Consider the following 20,516-nt stretch of genomic DNA (forward strand, 5'->3'; position numbering starts at 1 on the left):
TAAGTGCGAGGTTTGTAGCTGTATTACGGCTTCTATCATGACACAGCATTTTGGCCGAATTTATTATTTTTTTTGAGATGTTCATGAAGCCCTGTTCTTCTCTCTTTGAACCTGGATTAAAATAAGAGAAAGTAGTTCAAACAAATGCAAAATCTCTGTACTAGAAGGAACGTAGTAGCTGTTTTCTTCTGCTGGTTGGTGCCAGAGTACAAATCTCCAACTTATGTCTGAACATCTCCGTGGGTGGGGAAATTTTTAGCTCCGAGAAGCAGCTCTTTTGCTTTGTGGAGATGATGGTTGTTAAAGTTCTTTTTATGGAGCTGAAAACTCTTCCTGAAACTTCCACTCATTCTTTCTGTTTATGCTTCAGCAGAGCAAACGCAATAGTGATAGTGTTTCAGATATTAAAAACAAGCTATTAAATTCTTGAGAGTCTGTGTTTCTAATAAATTTCCTGTTCTTCATAGTGTATGTAATAGCAAGTCATTCTCCCTATTTTCCTTGTTGTAACCTGGACATAGAGTATAGGCAAGAACATTCACTGCACTCGTAGAATGACTACACCTCTGTTAAATTCTACAGAAAATTGGGGGCCAGCAGGTGGTGTGGTGGTTAAGATGCTGGGCATTCTCACATGGCTGACCATGGTTCAAGTACCAGACCTGGTAGCTTGCTTTCTCATTTCCTCTCTCTCTCTATCTGTCTCTCTTTCTGGTCAAATTAAAAAAAAAAAAAAAAAAAGAATGAATAAATGAAATAAATCATTCTTTAAAAAATTCTACAGAAAATTACAGTAACTTTTTTTGGTGGTGGTATGGAGAACTACAGAATACTTAGACTTATTTAAGTAGTGCTCAACTAAAACCTTTAAGTTTTGTTTTGTTTTTGCGTTTCATTATGTAAATTAAAACAAAACCTCAGTAATATAATAATTCCTGCCTGCCACCCAGACCTATCACCTTACTTTTTTTAAAAAAAATTATTTAGTTATTTTAATTTGATCTGACAGAGAGAGAAAGGGAAAGTGAGAATGCAAGCCACCAGATCTGGGACTTAAACCACAGTAAGCCTTGTAGGAGTCCAGTGCCCCAACCACCAGGCCACCTGTGGGTCCCCCATCACCTTGCTTTAACACTTAATGTTCTGCCATTCTTGTTATGCCCAGGACAAAGGAGACACAGAGTGATGCGTGTATTGAAAGACTCCACATCTTTCAATAAATTTAGCATGGAGGACGAGCTGAGGATTGGAGAGCACTCTAATGCAGCCTTCTCCTGTGCTCTATATTTATTGAGTGGAAGGTCAGATAACAAATAATAGGATATTTTAAATAGATGACCTTTTCTCAGCAAGTTTTACCATACATATTTATGATGGAAAATTCTGTAAATGTACAGTGGATAGGAAAGGATGAATGTATAAACAGCAGGATTTCCCTAAAGTAAGGATATCTTTAAGAAGGAAGTTAAAGATTTATTGGACAGAGCATACCGCCTAAGAGCTATTATACAGAACAGAGGGCACATTAACCCACTGGAACGTGACTTGCTTCTCTGGGAAACAGGTTACTGTCTCCTGTACTTGGGACCCAGTGTGCCAGGTCACTCGAGGTGTTTTCTAGCAGATCTGGGCCATCGTCACACAGGGTGGTCTCCAACATCATTACATATATTTTTAGCCATTCCTCATCCCTCCACTTGAGTGGTGTATTATTTTTTAAAATTGGTTTGGTAAAATTTGTGGATATTGAAATGCCCAAAATGCACTCATGTATACCCATGTAAAACAACCCAATCTCAATAAACAAGGGGTCTTTATGGCAAATGCATAGTATGAAAGAACTATGTATGCATGGATTACAAAAGTTTTTTGCACTAAAATAAATTCCTACTTAATTTCACTTTCCGTGGTCTTTTGGAAGTTTCCTCATAGAATAATCCCATTTCTCATTCCCTCCTGTCATGTCAGTCATTGTTTCCTGTCTACTCCAGGCAAATGCCATTCTAATTTTTTTAAAACCCTAGGTTAATTTTACTAGTTCTAGGACTTACTTTATATGAACGGAATTATATGGTATATATACACTCTTGTATCTGGCTTTGGTTCAACATAATGTCTGTGAGGTCCATATTGTTGTATGTGATAATAATTTAATTTTTTATGGCTGAATATTCCATTTAATACCTGTCTCATAATTCATAATTAGTTTTGCCATTGCCTTGTTGGTGGACATTTTGGTTGTTTTTAGTTTTTGGCTATTGTAAACTAAACTTCAGTGAATACTTCTAGTTCAAGCGTTTCTGTAGGTGTAAGTTTTCATTGTTCTTGGATAATTACTGAGGGTTGCGATAGCTGGATGAAAGGGAAGGTAAATGTTCAACTTTATAAAAAACTGCTACACCTGCTTCCATGGTATTATACCATTTTACATCTCCACCAGCATAGTATTAGATTTATAGTTGCTGCACATCCTCACCATTCTAAGATATCCATTCTAAGAAATCTTTGCCCACCCCTAGGTTTTCCTATATTCTAGAAGCTTTCACTATTAGGACTGTGACTCATGTCAAGTGAATTTTTATATATGGTTAGAGTTGAGGAATCAAGACCTTTTTTTTTACCCCTTTCCCATATGGATATTCAGTTGTTCTCACACCATTTACTGAAATAGATTTTCTTTCTTTGTTGACTATCTTTGGTGCCTTTATGAAAAATCAGTTGACAACATGAACAAAGGTCTGTTTCTGGAATCTTTAGTCTATTCCATTAGTCTCTTAGTCTATCATTCTGCCAACACCATCTGCCTTGATCATGTATCTCTACAGAAAATTCTACCACCAGGCAGTATTGCAAGTCTTCCTGTTTGGTTATTTTTCAGGATGATTTTGGCTATTGTAATTCCTTTATATTTCCATATCCATTTTAGAATCAGTTTCTCAGCTTCTTCAAAAATTATAATAGGTCCATGGGAACCAGCAGTTAGCGTAATGGCTATGTCGCTGGACTCCCACGTAGTCGACTGCAGTTCACGTCCTGGACCTGGTGGCTTAAAACTCACGCCGGGCGCGTGTGCACGCGTGCCCAAGATCCCGAGAGGACAATGGAGGAGAAGGGATTGCAGCGTGACCATCCCCCCTGGGGGGTGATTTCTTGCTTTCTGTCTCTCTGTCTCTCTCTGTCTGTCTGGCGAGTGCACGTACCCTATAACGAAAAAACCTGTCCAAAAAAAAAAAAAAATTATAATAGGTCCATGATTGGGATTGCATGGAATGTATAGATCATCTTTGGAGGTCATTGAAATCTAATCATATGACTATTTCAATCCAAAAACATGTCTTTCTCCGTTTACTTAGGTGGTATGTAATTTCTCTCAGCAGTACATAGATCTTGCATCTTTTGTTAAATTCATTCCTAAGTATTTTGTTTTTTGGTGCTATCGTAAATGGAATTATATTGAAGGTTTTCCAGTTGTTTACTGCTAGTATGTAAAAATACACTTAATTTTCATATATTATTCTTGTCTCCTGAGACCTGACTAAACACATGTATTCTAGTAGGATTTTTCTACTTAAAATGTTCAGTGTTGTAATATGCTAACTATAAATAGGAACTTTTTTCTTTGGTTTTTCTTTTTTTTTGCCATAGGGTGCATGTTTCGCCAGAGAAAGACAGAGAAGGAAAATGAAAAATTACCCACCAGGGGGATGGCCATGCCATAATCCCTTCTCCTCCATTCTCCTCCTGGGATTTTGGGCACACATGCACATGCCTGCCATGATTTTCTTTTATTTTTTTTGAGGTTTTTGCTATAGGGCATGTGTGCTCGCCTGACAGACAGAGAGACGGAGAGATAGAAAGCGAGAAATCACCCCCCAGGGGGGATGGCCACGCCACAATCCCTTCCCTTCCATTCTCCTCTCAGGATCTTGGGCATGCACGCACACGTGCCCGGCATGAGTTTTAAGCCACCGGGTCCGGGATGCGAACCACGTTCGACTACATGGGAGTCCAGCGACATAGCCATTATGCTAACTGTTGGTCCCATGCCATGATTTTCTTTTCTTTTTTTTTTTTTTTTCAAGTAAATAGAGTTAAGTTTTATTAGCAATTTGTTATGTAGCCATATGACATTATTTTTTCTTTCTCTAAATAAATTATTAAAATGGGAATATACTGTGTATCTTGTTTAGCAACTTGCTTTTTTTTTGCATTTTTAAAATGTATTATTATTTATACATTCAATCACTATACATCATTTAGATTGTAAAGAGACTTTACTCAGCATGATATACACCTTAGTCCAGGCCAGTTGAGAAACAGATAATAAACCGTATCTGTGTCCTAGAAATTTCTTACCTATTTTTTTCCCCAAATTTCCTTTCCTATGCTCTTCCTCTCCCACACTTTACTTCCACTTTGTCTCTAGTGTCCGTAACAATTTTCACTGATTTTATGTCCTCCAGTCTTTCAGTCTCTACCTTAGAGTGCGGACAGTCGGTATATGTTAAATGGAGACATACAATGTCTCTTTTTCATAGCCTGGCTTGCTTCACTCAGCAACAGATCTTCCATATTCATCCACTTCCTGAAAAATATGGAATGGTACACGAATTTGCGTGTCATCCTTGCACGGGGACCATGCTAATCTTCTCTGTACCGTTCCAATTTTAGTATATGTGCTGCCGAAACCAGAACCCTGCCATGACTTTCAAGCTTCTACTCTGAGACTCGAACTGTGGTGGGAAGTCCAGCACCTTAGTTGCCATGCCACCTGCTGGCATCTCTAGATTTTTTTTTAAGACAACTAGGTATTTTTTCTTATTATTTTATTTAACTTTATTTATTATCATCATTATTATTTTCCAGTTTGATCAGAGAGAGACAGAGAGAGAGAGAGGAAGTGAGAAAGCAAGCCACCAGGTCCGAGACTTGAACCGTGGTCAACCATGTGGGAGTCCAGCGCCTTTAACCACCATGCCACTTGCCGGCCCCTCTAGATTTTTTTTAGTAGATTCCCTTTATCAGTTTGAGAAAAATCCTTATTTCTAGTTTGTAGAGGGGTTTTCATCCTGAGTGGGTGACAAATTTTGTCAAATGCTTTATTTGGTAGTTATTGAGAAAATCGTATAGTTTCTCCCTTTATAAACTATTATATAATAGGTTATATTGAATTTTCCAATAAGAAATCAATCTTACATTTTTGACCTATACCCTATTTGGCCATGATGTATTATCCTGTTTTTTTTTGGGGGGGGGAGTTGTTTTTTAGTTTGCTGTAGGGCACTTGTGCTCACCAGAGAGGGATGGGATAGAGATAGAGGGGAAAGTGAGAAATCACCCCACCCCGGGGTGGGGGGGGGCATGGCCATACTGTGATTCCTTCTCCATTCTCTTGGGTTTTAGGCACCCTGTGTGTTTCTCTAGCTACCAGGTCCAGGGCTCAAACTGCTCAGTTCGCCATTTGGGGAATCAGTAGATGGCGTAATGGTTACATCACTGGACTCCCACGCAGTCACCCATGGTTTGAGTCCTAGACCTGGCAGCTTCAAACTCACGCTGGGTGCGTGTGCGTGGATGCCCAAAGTCCTGAGAGGAGAATGGAAGAGAAGGTCTTTGGATTGCAATACGGACATTCTTCCTGGGGTGGTGGTAGTGATTTTTTTTGCTTTCTGTCTCTCTCTGTTTCTCTCATGAGCCCTATAGCAAAAATCTCTTAAAAAAAAAAAAAAAAAAGGAAAAAGATCAACACAATCCAGAATGGTCAATGTGGCGGCGGCCGTAAGATTTCTTTGTAGGGTCTTGACACATCATCAAAAGCATAGTTTTTCCAAGATTGTTTGTCAGGTATCTTTTTATCCTTGTTCTGTAACCATTCAGATGACATTTTGCTGCTGCTACAAAGCCTGCAAAAAAAGGTGCCAAAGAAAAGACATCAGATGAAAACAAAAGATGAGATAGAAAAAATAAAGTCATATCCCCACATAGAAGATGAACCTGAGGATGATGTCTATTTAAAACGCTTATACCCAAGGCATATATATGAAGTAGAGAAAGCTATTCGTTTACTTAAGAAATTTCAGGTTCTGGACTTTACTAATCTGAAGCAAGGTGTTTATCTTGATTTGACATTTGGATATAGCACTGGGAAAGAAGAAAAAAGTGGAACCATTTGCCCATGTTCTTAATCTTCCATACCCATTCACTTCAGAAATTAATAAAGTTGCAGCATTTACAGGGAATCAGAAATTGAAATAGAAGAAAATGGAGCTGCATTTGCAGGAGGAACTAATCTGATTCAGAAGATTTTGGATGATGAAGTTCATGCAGACTTTTATGTAGCTGTTCCAGAAATAATGGCTGATCTCAATCCATTAAGGAAGAAACTGAAAAAATTTCCAAAGCTTATTCAAAATTCCATCAACCATGACATCCCCAAAATGCTTGAATTATTTAAAACTGGACATGACGTTAACAGCGTTGATGAAAGGGAGAACTTTCTTGAGATCAAAATAGCTACATTGGATATGTCAAGTGATCAGATAGCAGCCAGTCTGCAAGCAGTTATTAATGAAGCTTGTAGGTATAGACCACTGAGTTTGGGTCACTTTGTGGCTACACATTGCATTTTCCTTCCTAGTTCGACAAGTGAAGGTTTATTACTAAAGATCGATTCATTGTTACCTAAAGAAGTAGAAAGTGAAGAAAGTAAAAAAGAAGCTGCCTAAAGTGTTGAATTGTGAAACTATTTTCAGTGAATTAAGCAACAGAGAAAATTATAAAACTGTATAATTTCTGCATTTGGTGTCTTATTGATCCTTGACCATCACACTTAAAAGTAAATATTAGGGATCAGGTGGTGGCCACAGTGGTAATTCAGCTGAACCCACATGGGAAAGGATCTGTGTTTGTATTCTGGAACCTCCTTGAAAGTACTCTGGCCATGTGTGTGTGTGCCTCTGATCCAGGCGGGCTGAGAGACGTGGGCTGTGGCATGAGGACCACATTGGGGGTGCTTGTCTCATGAAGTAAATATATATATATATTTTTTTTCTAAATATTTATTTTATTTTATTTTATTTTATTCATTCATTTATTTTTTAATTTGACCAGAGAGAGACAGAGGGTGAGAGTGAGAGAGAGGGGAAGTGAGAAAGCAAGCCACCAGATTCAGGACTCGAACACTGGTCAGCCATGTGGGAGTATCCAGCGTCTTAACCACCATGCCACCTGCTGGTCCCCATAAATCAATATTTTTTAAAGTGACTTTTAACACTAAAAAATGTTATAATTTCAGAAATAAGAAAATAAAATTTTCTCTCTAAAAAAAAAATGTTGGCCATGTGGGATGCAGCTGCCTTAATCTCTGCACTACCCACTGGCCTGTATTACCCTTTTACATTGCTGGGTATAATTTGCTCTTACATTGCTGAGAATTTGTGGGGCTGGCCCCATAGCCTAGTGGTTAAGGGAGCTGGATCTCAGCCAAGCACAGGTCAGGTCCTGGCCCCAAATCCTGAAAGGATGGAGAGATGGAGGAGAAAGAATTGCAATGTTATCATGTCCCATCGAGGGATACTTCCTCCCTCTCTCTGTCTCTCCACGTCTAGGAAGTGTGTGCACCTTCTGGCAGTACAGAAATTTTAAAAATACGTAAAAAAAGGATTTGTGCATCCGGTGTGGCCGTGGTGGCAGTGGCCCAGGCAGCAGATGTGCTGCTGCGTAATATGGGAGGCTATGTGGGGAGGCCCCAGGTTTGTGTCTGTCTGAGCACTCTGGCAGAGCTGCCAGCCGGGATCATGTCCTGGGGTGGGAGGATCTCAGTGTGAAGCCTCTGTCGAGTAAGTAAATAAATACACTTAAAATTAAAAAAAATGCATTTCCATATTTATGTTTATGGGCAATATCAATTTGAAATATCCCTTTTAGTGAAGTTTTTGTCAGCTTTGTTTGGCATCAGGATTATACTGGCCATACATAATGAGTTAGAAAGTGTTCCATTCTCTTCTATTTTCTAAGTTTGTATAAAATTGACATAATTTCTTCCTTAAATGTTTCAGCATAATTCATAATAAGTGAAATCATCTTCGTCTTGAATTTTCTTTGCAGTGAAAGTGTTCTTATTTTTTTCTTTATAGTAGCTTTGTTGACAAAGAGAATAGATTATTATTATTTTTTTAAAGAATTATTTTATTTAGCTTTATTTATTTATTTTTAATTTCACCAGAGGGAAACAGAGAGAGAGAGAGAGTGAGAAACCAAGCCACCAGGTCCGGGACTTGAACCATGGTTGGCCATGTGGGAGTCCAGCACCCTTAACCACCACGCCACCTGCCAGCCCCAGTATTATTTTTTAATTTGGTACAAGGCACACACCCACACCAGAGAGAGACAGAGAGGGAAGGTGAAAAAGCAAGCTGCCAGAGCCAGGACTCAAACCACGGTCGGCCTTCTGGGAGTCCAGCGCGTTAGCCACCACACCATCTGTTAGCCCTTAGATCCAAATCTTTACCACTGATTTCTGGAGGGCTTTAAATATAAACTTAAACATTTTTTACTTCAAGTTTCTTAAAATGCATCTGAGATGGGGCCAGCAGATGGAGTAGTGGTTACGATGCTGGACTCCCACATGGCCGACCAAGGTTCAAAAATCACACTAGGCGCATGTGCGAGCGTGCCTAAGATCCCAGAAGGAGAATGGAGAAGGGATTGCGGGTAGCTGTCTCCCCGGGGGTTGATTTCTCACTTTCTCTTTCACTCTCCCTGTTTCTCTCTCTCCATGCTCTCTATTGCAAAAACCTCTCAAAAGGAACACATCCAGGAATATCATATCCCTTCTGTACTTGGACATTTCTGTGTTTTTTACTGCCTATAAAATAATGGGATGGGAGGGGCCAGCAGATGGTGTAGCAGTTACGTCTCTGGACTCCCACATGGCTAACTGCAGTTTCAGTCCTGGACCTGGTGGCTTGAAACTCACACCAGGTACATGTGTTTGCATGTCCAAGGTCCCAGGAAGAGAATGGAGGAGACGGGACTGTGGTGTGGCCATCGCCCTTGGGGGTGTGTGTGTGAGTGATTTCTCACTTTCCCTCTCACTGTCTGTCTCTCTCTCTGGAAAGCCAACACACCCTAAGGCAGAAACCTCTACCTAAAAAAAAAAAAAAAAAAAGAATGGGAAAAAGACTGGAGAAGGCAGGGTGTTAGGCCACTGTAGTAGAGTAGGCAATAGGTATTATGGAAATTCGTGACTGTTATTTTTTAATTATTAGTAATTTAATTTAATTTAATTAAAAAAAAATATGACCAGAGAGAAATACAGAGAGGGAAATTGAGAAAGTAAGCCACCAGGTATGGGACTCAAACCGTGGTCGGCCATGTGGGAGTGTCCAGTGCCTTAACCATCATACCACTTGCTGGTCTCTGTAACTGTTATATTAAAGACATAGCATATAGTTGTTTTTTTATTTTCCTTTAAAGATTTTTGCTGTAGAGCGCATTTGCTTATTGGAGTGAGACAGAGAGAACAGGCAAGCGTGAAATCACCCCCCTGCTCACTCCCCAGGGAATGGCCACACCACAATTCCTTCTCCTCCACTCTCCTCTTGGGATTTTGGGTACCCCTGCCCAATGTGTTTTTCAGGCCTCTGGGTCTGGACTGAAGGATTCAGACAGATCATTAACCACCACACCATTTGCTGGTCCTTCTTTTCTTTTTAAAAAAATTTTGCTATAGGGCTTGTGTGCTCGCTGGAGAGAGAGACAGAAGGAAAGTGAGAAAGCATCCCCTAAGGGGGATAGCCATACCACAATTCCTTCTCTTCCATTCTCCTCTTGGGATTTTGGGCGTGCACACACAGTTAGTGTGTTTTCAATCCACCAGGTCTGGAACTCGAACTGTGCAGTCAGCAATGTGGAATCCAGCCACCTTAACCACTACTCCAATGGCTAGAAATTATGAATTTCTATTTTCCTTGTATAAATGTTCAGAAATAGTTCTTGAAAAAAATATAAATGAGAACTAGAGGAAAAAATCAAAGCAAAAAAACTCAAAAGGGAAATGCCGTCCTTTCTAAAAGTAATTAAGTTACTTTTGGTTTCTTCCTGTTATTTTTCTAAAGACTCAAAATTAGTGGAACTAGAATCTCTATAAGCTACAAGTAAGTGACAGAGAAACCTACAAACTTTTTGTCAGCTGCTGTTACTATAATGACTTAGTTATGTGACTCAAGTTAAAACTGCTTGCCTTCCAGGTAACAGTAATTGCTTGGGAAAGGTGTGAGGTTCAGGAAAGCTAAATGATGGAATATGAGCCAAGGGACTTTCTTCCTGGATGTTACACTTAAAATTTAGTTAATTTTGAGTTTGGATCTCAATTGGTTAATCTATACACTGAAAAGCTTTTTCAAATCTATTTCCTTTTTACAGATCATAAATAAGGTTCATCTAAAGGCAAATCATGTTATAAAGAGAGATGTGGATGAGCATTTAAGAATCAAGACTGTCTATGATAAAAGTATTGAAGAGTAAGTACACGAGTTTGTCATCTTTCTTATTATGAATCTAAATATTAAAGGTACTGTCATCTATTACTAGAAGTAAAAATACAAAGTCCATAGATGTAACTATAAAGAAAAAAAAACAGCAGGATATTAAGATGAAATTGCTTTTTAGTCTGAAAACATGAAGGCATGGATAAAAGTAAAGTCTATACATCTTGAATAATTTTTTTAAAAAGATTTATTTAATTTTATTTATTCTTTCACTTATTTTAATTTGAGCAGAGAGAGTCAAAGAGAGAGAAAGTGAGAACACAGCCACCAGGTCTGGGACTTGGAACTGTGGTTGGCCATGTGAGAGTGTCCAGCACCTTAGCCACCACACCACCTGCTGGTCCTCCCATCTTGAATAATTTGAACTGAACAAAAGTGAGTCTAATTGGATGGGGTCAATAACAGACCTGGAAGGTACTCTTCTATAAGTTCTAGAAATAAAAATGAGAAGAAGTACTACTACAAATAAGCTCATGAAATTATTAATCAGAGTGATTATGTTGTTTAATTTTTATTTAGTGTCAGAGGGAGTCCAGGAAATAAAATCTATGGAGCGTCTAAAGATCTGTGAGAGTACTTTAATGTCTTTTGCCTATTCATTTTTTTTTTTTGCTAGAAGGTGCTTGTACTTGCTAGAGATAGACAGAGAGAGAGAAAGGAAATGAGAACGCACCTCTCATGGAGAATATTTACACTGCAATGTCTTCTCTTGCATTTATTCCTTCTTCTGGCAAGCACACGTGCCCAGCATGTTTCGCATACTGCTTGCTGGAGACTGCACTGTGCAGTCAGTTATGTATGATCCAGCCACCTTAGCCACCTGTGCCATGGGCTGGCCATCTTCCCCATTCTTAACAGCTCAAGTAAATGCAGTAATGCGTGATTGTGCTTCCCATGCTTTGGCTCAGTGTGAACACTAAACTAGGTGCTGAAGTATGTGGAAGTCTAGAGGACAGATACTGTATCTTCCATGCAGCATTCCTTGGGGCTCTTGACAGATGCCTTTCTAACTGCCTCTGAATGGCAGTTCTTATGTTTTATGTTATCATTTTCAGGTTGCTCCCTGAGAAAAGATACCTTGTGAAGGTATGTAATATACTCATGGCTTGAATTGGATACTTAAAATGATGCATGTTATTGTATATAAATTCTACCTCAATAAAGAAAAATACAAAAGGACTGTTTTGTGAATGACTAAATGAAAGATGACAAATGTATTCATTTCTTCAAAGGTGATTTTGTGATCTACTCACCAAAAGTTTGTTGGTGTTGATATATTTTTTTAAAGAATTTATTTTATTTTTATTTTGGAAAGGGTTTTTTTTTTTTTTGCTATAGGGCACATGCGCTCACCAGACAGAGACAAAAAGCGAGAAATCACCCCCCAGGGGGGATGGCCACGCCACAATCCCTTCTCCTCCATTCTCCTCTCGGGATCTTGGGCATACATGCACACGCGCCCGGTGTGAGTTTTAAGCCACCGGGTCCAGGACGCAAACTGTGGTCGACTACATGGGAGTCCAGCGGTCTGATGAAAACACCGGGATCAGCAGTTAGCGTAATGGCTACGTCGCTGGACTCCCATGTAGTCAACAGTGGTTCGAGTCCTGGACTCAGTGGCTTAAATTCACGCATGTGCACGCGTGCCCAGGATCCCAAGAGGAGAATGGAGGAGAAGGGATTGTGGCATGGCCATCCCCCCGGGGAGTGATTTCTCACTTTTGTCTGTCTCCGTCTTTCTGATGAGCGCACGTGCCCTATAGCAAAAAAAGAAAACAAAAAAAGAAAACATCATTCTCTTGTTAGGAATGTTCGCTCTCCTGAAGATGAATTGACCTGATAGTGTGATATGCCATAGTTGATTATGGAAGTGTTAACCTCATCTGATTTTTAACTGTGTGGAGTTACACACACATACTCTTAAGCCCACAGGGGCTACAGAAGTTGCTGAGTTTAACTAAACGTAATATTGTCTGACATAAACTGCCGTAACGTTTGAATCATCTAAGTCAGTTTCAAATTCGAGGTTATCTATATTAACAGTTGAGATTAATGTTTTCTTTTCTTTTTTTTTTTAATAATTTTTAAAATTTTATTTACTCATTCATTTATTTTTCTAGTTTGACTAGAGAGAGACAAAGGGTGAGAATGAGAGAGAGAGGAAATGAGAAAGCAAGCCACCAGATTCAGGACTTGAACCCTGGTCAGCCGTGTGGGAGTGTCCAGCGCCTTAACCACCACGCCACCTGCTGGTCCCCGAGATGAATGTTTTCTAACATTGTGTTTAATTAGGGGTAGGGCACAGTGTTTCTACTTAGTATCCTTTTCTCAAACTCAGCTAGAAAACAAGGAATTTCCTCTCCTCCTCGACTCACTCTCTTCCTAGACTGCCCCACAGCCTTTGACCGACTCATGTCTGTATTTCAGAATCGTGGCCTTTTTTCCCTTTGTTCATTAATATCGTATGTTTATTTGTATTAAATACAACTCATCCATTGACTGTAATTCTGACTGGGTTTCTTTTTTCAACTTTTACTTATTTAGAACAAACTTTTCCCACAAGCAATTTCTTACTTAGAGAAGACGTTTCAGGTTCGCAGACCTGCTGGCACCATCTTACTGAGCAGGTATGTCACAGTAAACACGATTGCTTTCTCCACCAGTTCTCTTCTGCTCTCCCCACTTGACCAATGTGACAAAGGAGGAAACTTATACCAGAATATTTTACTGTGTTTGCTCTTGGAGTTCAAACTGCAAGATATTTAAAGAGAATGACAGAGCACCTGCCGGGTAGTCATTCTTTCCCTGGTTTTCCATTATGAAGTGGCTCACTGGGTCTGTTCCTAGGGTGTAGCCGTCCCTGGTTCACTACCACACCGTTCTCCCTCCTTCACGGGCCTGTGATACTTGCTTTACGAAAGACGTGGGTGTTCAGAAACCCAGATCAAGAGGATTTCCATAGAACCAAAATGCTTTCTTAGCCTGGTTTCCTAATTAAAATAATAATTGTTATTAGTGAAGCAGTATACTGGCTACCAGTTTATTACACATGGTTTTAACCGCTGTAAACCATTTGTTCTTCTTTCTTTCTTTCTTTCTTTCTTTCTTCCTTTCGTAATTAAATTTGATGTGCAAATAAACTGAAGACAATGTGCAACAAACCAGTACCTTCGGAAGGAAAATGATCCTCATAGATACTGTACTGGGGAATGTGCAGTGCATACAAAATGTGGCCCAGTGATAGTGCCTGAGGAACATCTCCAGGTAACCCGTCCTGCTCTTAGCACCGATTTCACTCTGTGTTTTTTGATAGAGTGCCTGTGCATACATAAAAGAGGGAGAGAAGAGAGAGAGAAACACTCTTTTTTATTTCTTAAGAATTATTTAATTTATTTAGTATTAATTTTTAATTTGGAAACAGAGAGTGAGAAAGCAAGCCACCAGATCTGGGAGTTGAACTACAGGCAGCCATGTGGGAATCCAGCACCTTAACCACCACACCATCTGTTGGACCCAGAGAGAGAGAAATACTTTTTTTTTTTTTTTTTAAGAGAGAGATTTTTAGTATAAGGCACATGTAGTCGCCAGACAGACAGACAGACAGAGAAACGGAAAGCAAGAAATCACCCACCCCCACCCCCCCGAGAGGATGGCCAGGCCGCAATCCCTTTTCCTCCATTCTCCTCTTGGGATTTTGGGCATGCACACGCATGCACCCGACGTGTTTGAAGCTGCTGGGTCCAGGACTCAAACCTCAGTCGATTATGTGGGAGTCCAACGATACAACCATTACGCCATCTGCTGGTCCCAGAGAAACACTCTTGACAGCGACTCCTCATGTTGTGGTCTCCTCTCCCAGCCCTCTAGCTTCTCAGGGCTCTGGGTGCCCATCTTGGTTCCTGGTGCATTTTGGGCCAGCCCTGGGATCAGAACCTGCTCTTGCCATAGGGTTTCCCACTTGGCAGGACACTGGCATCACCACTGTGCCACAATAGCTGGGCCAATTTTTACTCTTTGGGATAACTTCGGGGAGAATTTGAATTTGTGTCACCAAGGAGTTTTTAACATGCTTACGTTCAAAGACAGTAGCTTCATTCCTTTACCAAAAGTGTTCACATTCAGGTGTGCTGATTTTACTTTCATTGGCTTTCAAGTGAGTTAAATGATATTTTCTTTCCTTTTTGTCCCTCACTTATCTCTGGGTCTGCTGAATCAATTCAGTTTAGAATTTTGTTTTTGTCTTTTAGAACATCTGTTTTTTTTTTTTTTAAGTGAAATTTTTTTTTATGCTCACTGGAGAGACGGAGAAATCACTCCCCGGGGGGATGGCCACACCACAATCCTTTCTCTTCCATTCTCCTCTTGGGATTTTGGGCATGCATGAACACGTACCCAGTGTGAGTTTTAAGCCACTGGGTCCGGGACTCTAACCAAGGTCAATTACATGAGAGTCTAGCGACATGACCATTACAACATCTGCTGGTCCTATCTAAAACATCTTTAAGTTGGCATAATATCTCTGGGTTATTTTGTTTTTTGTTTTCAGGTTTGGCTATAAGGCATGTGCGCTCAGACAGAGACAGAGGGAAAGTGAGAAATCAGCTCCCAGCAGGGATGGCCACTCCAAAATCTTTCTCCTTTATTCTCCTCCTGGGATTTTGGGCACATGTACACACGTGCCTGGCATTATTTTCGAGCCACCAGGTCTAGGAATCAAACCATGACTGGCCTTGTAGGAGTCTAGCACCTTAACCACCTGCTGGCCCCTATAATTCCATTTTTTTTTTTTTTTGGAGAGGTTTTTGCTATAGGGTGTGCACACTCGCCAGAAAGACAGAGAGAGACAGAAGTGAGAAATCACCCCCTGGGGAGATGGCCATGCCGCAATCCCTTCTCCTCCATTCTCCTCTTGGGATCTTGGGCACGCATGCACATGCACCTGGCTTGAGTTTAACACTGGGTCCGGGACTCGAGCTGCGGTCGACCACATGGGAGTCCAGTGACATAGCCATTACGCTAACTGTTAGTCCCCAGAATTTTTTTTTTTTACCTTTTATTATTTTTTGTAGACCGTCACTATATTACGGTCCTCCCACCTCAGCCTCCCAAGTGGCTGGGATTATAGGTGTGTGCCCAGTCATGCCTGGCTTTTAGAGTGGGCCAGGAACTGAGCCTTAGGCCTCCATGTGGCTTCAGTCTGCTTCTGTAGTTGTACCAGTTTCAGAGATTTAAAACCTTTTCTAAGGCCAGCCACGGGCATGGAGGTTAAGGTGGCTGGGACCCACATGGCCAACAGTGCATTTTGAATCCTGGACCTGGTAGCTTGAAAAACACACTGGGTGCCAGTGTGTGCATGCCCAAAATCCCAGGAGGAGAATTGAAGAGAAGGGAGTGCCGTGTGACCATCCCCTTCCCTGGGGGAGAGGGTTCTTTCTCACTTTCCCTCTCTTTATGTCTTCCTCTCTAATGAACATACATACCCTATAGCAAAACTGAACAACAACAACAACAAAAGCATGAAAATCCTTCTTTTTGTCTTTTCTGTATCTTGGTTGGTTGGCATTTATAAATATCAATCATTTGTTTAATTGATATTATAGACATCATTTTATAAAATTTTAAATAAATTCAAAATTAGAGATAGAAACTGAATAGTAAGAATTGTAATGAAAGCTTAGGGATGCTGTGTGAAGGTTAAATGATACTCTATTTACAGTCTGGATTTACTGTAAGGTTAAATGTCCCTGCAGCTAACCTTGTCTCTGGTCTGCTTTTCCATTTTTCCCCTGGGCACAGCAATGCAGGGTCTGCCGTGGGGGTAAGTGGCCCTGTGGAGGAGTGGGAGTGCAGGACCAAGAGGGTGTCCGGGATGCAGACTTTATTCTGTATGTCGGAGCCCTGGCCACTGAGAGGTGCAGCCATGAAAACATCATCTTACGCAGCCTACTGGCAGCAGGAAGCAAGAATGGACAGGTAAGCTTGCCTCTCACACTAATTTCCCAAGATCTAGGATGGGAACTCTTAAAAGTGTATTTCTAGTGTTAAATAAAGGGATCTCTGACTTTCCAGATTGCCTCTGCTGGTAAGAAATAGCATGCTCCGGGGCCGGCAAGTGGCATGGTGGTTAGAGGTGCTGGACTCCCACATGGCTGACCACGGTTCAAGTCTCGGACCTGGTGGCTTGCTTTCTTACTTCCTCTCTCTCTCTCTCTCTCTGTATCTCTCTGATCAAGCTGGAAAATAATAATGACAATAATAATAACTAAAATTAAATAAAATAATTCTTAAAAAAAAAAGAAAAAGAAATAGCATGCTGCCTGGATTTGGGGTGGTGGGTTGCACGGAAAGGACTGTTATTCACACGGTAATGAAATGTTTAGTCAAAACAAGAGAAGAGTGAAAAACTTCCTGAGTTTTTCCTCTGTCACTCTTTCATTTCTATTTTGCCTACAAACCCCAAAGAAAACGTCAGCTGTCAAAAGAATTTTCTTTTGGAACCAGCAGTTAGCGTAATGGCTATGTTGCTGGACTCCCATGTAGTCGACCACGGTTCGAGTCCTGGACCCGGTGGCTTAAAACTCACACTGGGTCCGTGTGCGTGCGTGCCCAAGATCCCGAGAGGAGAATGGAGGAGAAGGGATTGCGGTGTGGCTATCCCCCCTGGGAGGTGATTTCTCGCTTTCTGTCTCTATGTCTCTGTCTGTCTGGTGAGTGCACGCGCCCTATAGCAAAAACCTCTCCAAAAAAAAAAAAAGGAAGAAAAAAAAAATAATTTTCTTTTGAGGTGAATACTTCTCTAAGGAGATAATTCAAACTTTAATATTAGCACTTTTGTAAGTCAGATGTTAAAAGTAACTATCATTGGGGCTAGCAGGTAGCATGGTGGTCAAAGGTGCTGGACTCTCACATGGCTGACTGTGGTTTGAGTCCTAGACCTGGTGACTTGCTTTCTCACTTTCTCTCTCTCTCTCACTTTCACTCTGTCCCTCTTTGGTCAAATTAAAATAAATAAAGTTAAATAAAATAATTCTTTAAAAAAATAACTATCATCATATTATTATATGATGTCACTCAGTTGAATTATCACTTAAACATTCAGATGCCTCTTGATGATTTACAAAAGTTAAAAAAATATTTCCTGGTGAAGCAGTGTAGCTTTGAAATGAAAAGTTATTATGTGGACCAACAGATGGTGTAATGGTTACATCACTGGGCTCCCCACAGTTCACACCCCAGGCCTGGAGGTTTAAACTCATGCCGGGCACATGTGCAAGCGTATCCAAATTCCGTAGAGGAGATTGGAGAAGGGATTGTGGCATGGCCATCCCCCACTTGGGGGGGTGATTTCTTGCTTTCTGTGTCTCTGTTGTCTCTGGTAAGTGCACACACCCTATAGCAAAAATCGCTCTAAAAAAAAAGAAAGAAAAGTTATTATGTATGTTGAAGATTGCCTGTCACACATCAGACTACTCAATTAAGGGCTGTGGAAATTACCACATGTCTCAGAGTAGGCTATATATAACATTGTCACATCTCAGAGAGGATAGTATGACAAATTCATGACTGTAAAGACCATTGTTTAGGTACTGAACACCCATCCGACAGAAGTCTAGCTGACTTGAAAGAGCTATTTCACTTCTGTTGATTACATAATTAATTTAAGGGGGGAAAATGGAAATATTAGTTGAACCAAGTAGGCAGTTTAAAGGAGAGAGTCCCACGTTCTAGGGATCCCCTCAGTCCTGGGCTAACTAGCATGGCTGGTCACTCAAAAATAACGCACCAAATTACTGCTAGTAGTAACTGCCAGTAGTGCAGTTTGGTGTCTAGTAGGGTATAAAACGGGATTTTCCCTTTTTTATATACTTCTATATTGTTCCAATGTATACCTGTTAACCATGAACTTTTGTTACTTTGGTTGTGAAAGACATGAAGGGCAGTGTGTTAGGAAGAGAGTGATCTCCCTGGGGAAGTGAGAAGAAGAATATAAAATGCGGCTGGGTTGTATCTCAATGAGTTAATTTCATTTCAGCACCTGAATGCTGAAAACCCCGAAGGTATCTGTTTGTCCTTTGGTGAGAGAACCCAGCATAGGAGTTGCCGGAATGAGAATCCTGTAACCACAGAGTGTGTTTCAGTTTCATTGAACTGCTGTGTTATTTGTAACACTTTAACACTCGGGTCACATTTGGTATGAGTAAATAGCTGAAAAGATAGATGTTTTTGTGCCAGTAAATGAAGCTGCTCATTTATGTCTACTCATATCTGGGGAAGACTTTGGTTTCTGAGGAAAGTGTTAATGTTAGAAGAAAGAACAGTGTCTTTAGTTCTTTCTGAAGGAAGTGAAACTTTTTTTTTAAAACTAATTGTATGGGGACCAGCAGTTGGTGTAATGGCTATGTCGCTGGACTCCCATGTAGTCAACTGAGGTTCGAGTCCCGGATCCGGTGGCTTAAACTCAGGCCGGGCGTGTGTGCGTGCGTGTCCAGGATCCGGAGAGGAGAATGGAGGAGAAGGGATTGTGGCATAGCCATCCCCCCTGGGGGGTGATTTCTCGCTTTCTATCTCTCTGTCTCTCTCTGTCTTTCTGGCAAGCACACATGCCCTATAGCAAAAACCTCTCCAAAACAAACAAACAAACTAACTAACAAACTAACTAACTGTATGTATTAATCTATTCTATTGATATCTGAATGCCTAATGCACTGCCAGCATACTAGGTGAACAAAAGAGACATGTGCACCTAACTTATGGAATTTGCAGGTTATGGAGGGAGATAGAGTTTAGTTAAATATACTTGAAAATAAATGTGTGAAAATGTGATAGGAACTTTGTAGGAAAAAAAAGATGCTATACCACAAAAGAGAACAAAAGAGTGGGGTCAGCATGTGGCAGTGGTTAAGGTGCTGAACTCCCACATGGCAGACTGTGATTTGAGTCCTGAATCCAACAGCTTGAAAAATCACGCCAGGCAAGTGTGCGTGCATGCCCAAAATTCTGAGAGGAGAATGGAGGAGAAGGGATTGTGGTATGGTCATCCTCCCCGGGGGGTGATTTCTCACTTTCCTTCTCCGTATCTCTCGTCTCTCTCTGGTGAGCTCACACACCCTATGTTAAAACCTAAAAACAAGAAAGAACACAAAAGAAAAAAAAGAGAACAAAAGGAAGAAGCATCACTCAGATCAATTAGGCGAGGAGGGGCCTCTTTGAAAAAGTAAAATTTTAGCTGTGACCAGATAGGCATTGGCTAAGCAAAGTGGTAGGGAAAAGAGTTTATAGTAGGAAAGAGACATTTGTACCGTTGGTGTGAGAAGCCACTTCATGGACACTGTTGGAATATGAATGCTTGGAGAGACGGTCAGGACTGGTTTGTTCTAAGTGCTGTAGGAAGTGTCTGAAAGGCTTTAAGCCTGGCAGTGGCATCCATTGTTATATCTTAGAAGGCACAATAGCAATGTTTTTTTTTTTATTTTTAAGAGAGATTTTTTTTTTTGAAGAGGTTTTTGCTATAGGGTGTGTGCGCTCGCCAGACAGACAGAGAGAGACAGAGAGACAGAAAGCAAGAAATCACCCCCCAGGGGGGATGGCCACACCGCAATCCCTTCTCCATTCTCCTCTTGGGCTCTTGGGCACACACGCACACGCGCCCGGCGTGAGTTTTAAGCCACTACCCACCCCCAACCCCAGGGAGGATGGCCACACTGTCCCTTCTCCTCCATTCTCCTCTCAGGATTTTGGGCACGCATGAACATGCACCCAGCATGAGTTTTAAGTCTCCAAGTCTGGGACTTGAACCATGGTCGAGTGTGTGGGAGTCTCAGCAACCTAACCACTATGCCATCTGCTGGTCCCATAATAGCAATGTTTTGATAAGTGAATTATATTCATCCATTTTCTGGGTATAAGTCTATTGCTGTCCAGTATGAAGAAAGGGTGCTATAGGTTTACAATGGAAATGAGGCAAAT

The 20,516-nt window shown here is 40.8% G+C and overlaps 1 protein-coding gene, 1 non-coding gene and 1 pseudogene across 2 annotated transcripts in view; 2 read left to right on the plus strand and 1 right to left on the minus strand.

Moving 5' to 3' along the window:
• LMLN (leishmanolysin like peptidase) overlaps positions 1-20,516 on the plus strand; it is a gene marked incomplete at its 5' end in the record, with an annotated part of 89,662 nt that overhangs the window by 6,981 nt on the left and 62,165 nt on the right. Inside the window, 6 exon segments of the mRNA XM_014590171.1 lie at positions 10,426-10,523; positions 11,606-11,636; positions 13,095-13,177; positions 13,697-13,814; positions 16,347-16,480; positions 16,482-16,523. Of these exon segments, the coding sequence (XP_014445657.1) occupies positions 10,426-10,523; positions 11,606-11,636; positions 13,095-13,177; positions 13,697-13,814; positions 16,347-16,480; positions 16,482-16,523 (506 nt within the window).
• On the minus strand, positions 4,589-4,695 carry LOC114008916 (U6 spliceosomal RNA). The gene has a single exon (XR_003550398.1). It is a non-coding gene; the product is annotated as a U6 spliceosomal RNA (small nuclear RNA).
• On the plus strand, positions 5,758-6,725 carry LOC102484776 (39S ribosomal protein L1, mitochondrial pseudogene; annotated as a pseudogene).

This window comes from Tupaia chinensis, unplaced genomic scaffold, assembly GCF_000334495.1.
Source record: "Tupaia chinensis unplaced genomic scaffold, TupChi_1.0 Scaffold000415_1, whole genome shotgun sequence".
Lineage (NCBI taxonomy): Eukaryota > Metazoa > Chordata > Mammalia > Scandentia > Tupaiidae > Tupaia > Tupaia belangeri.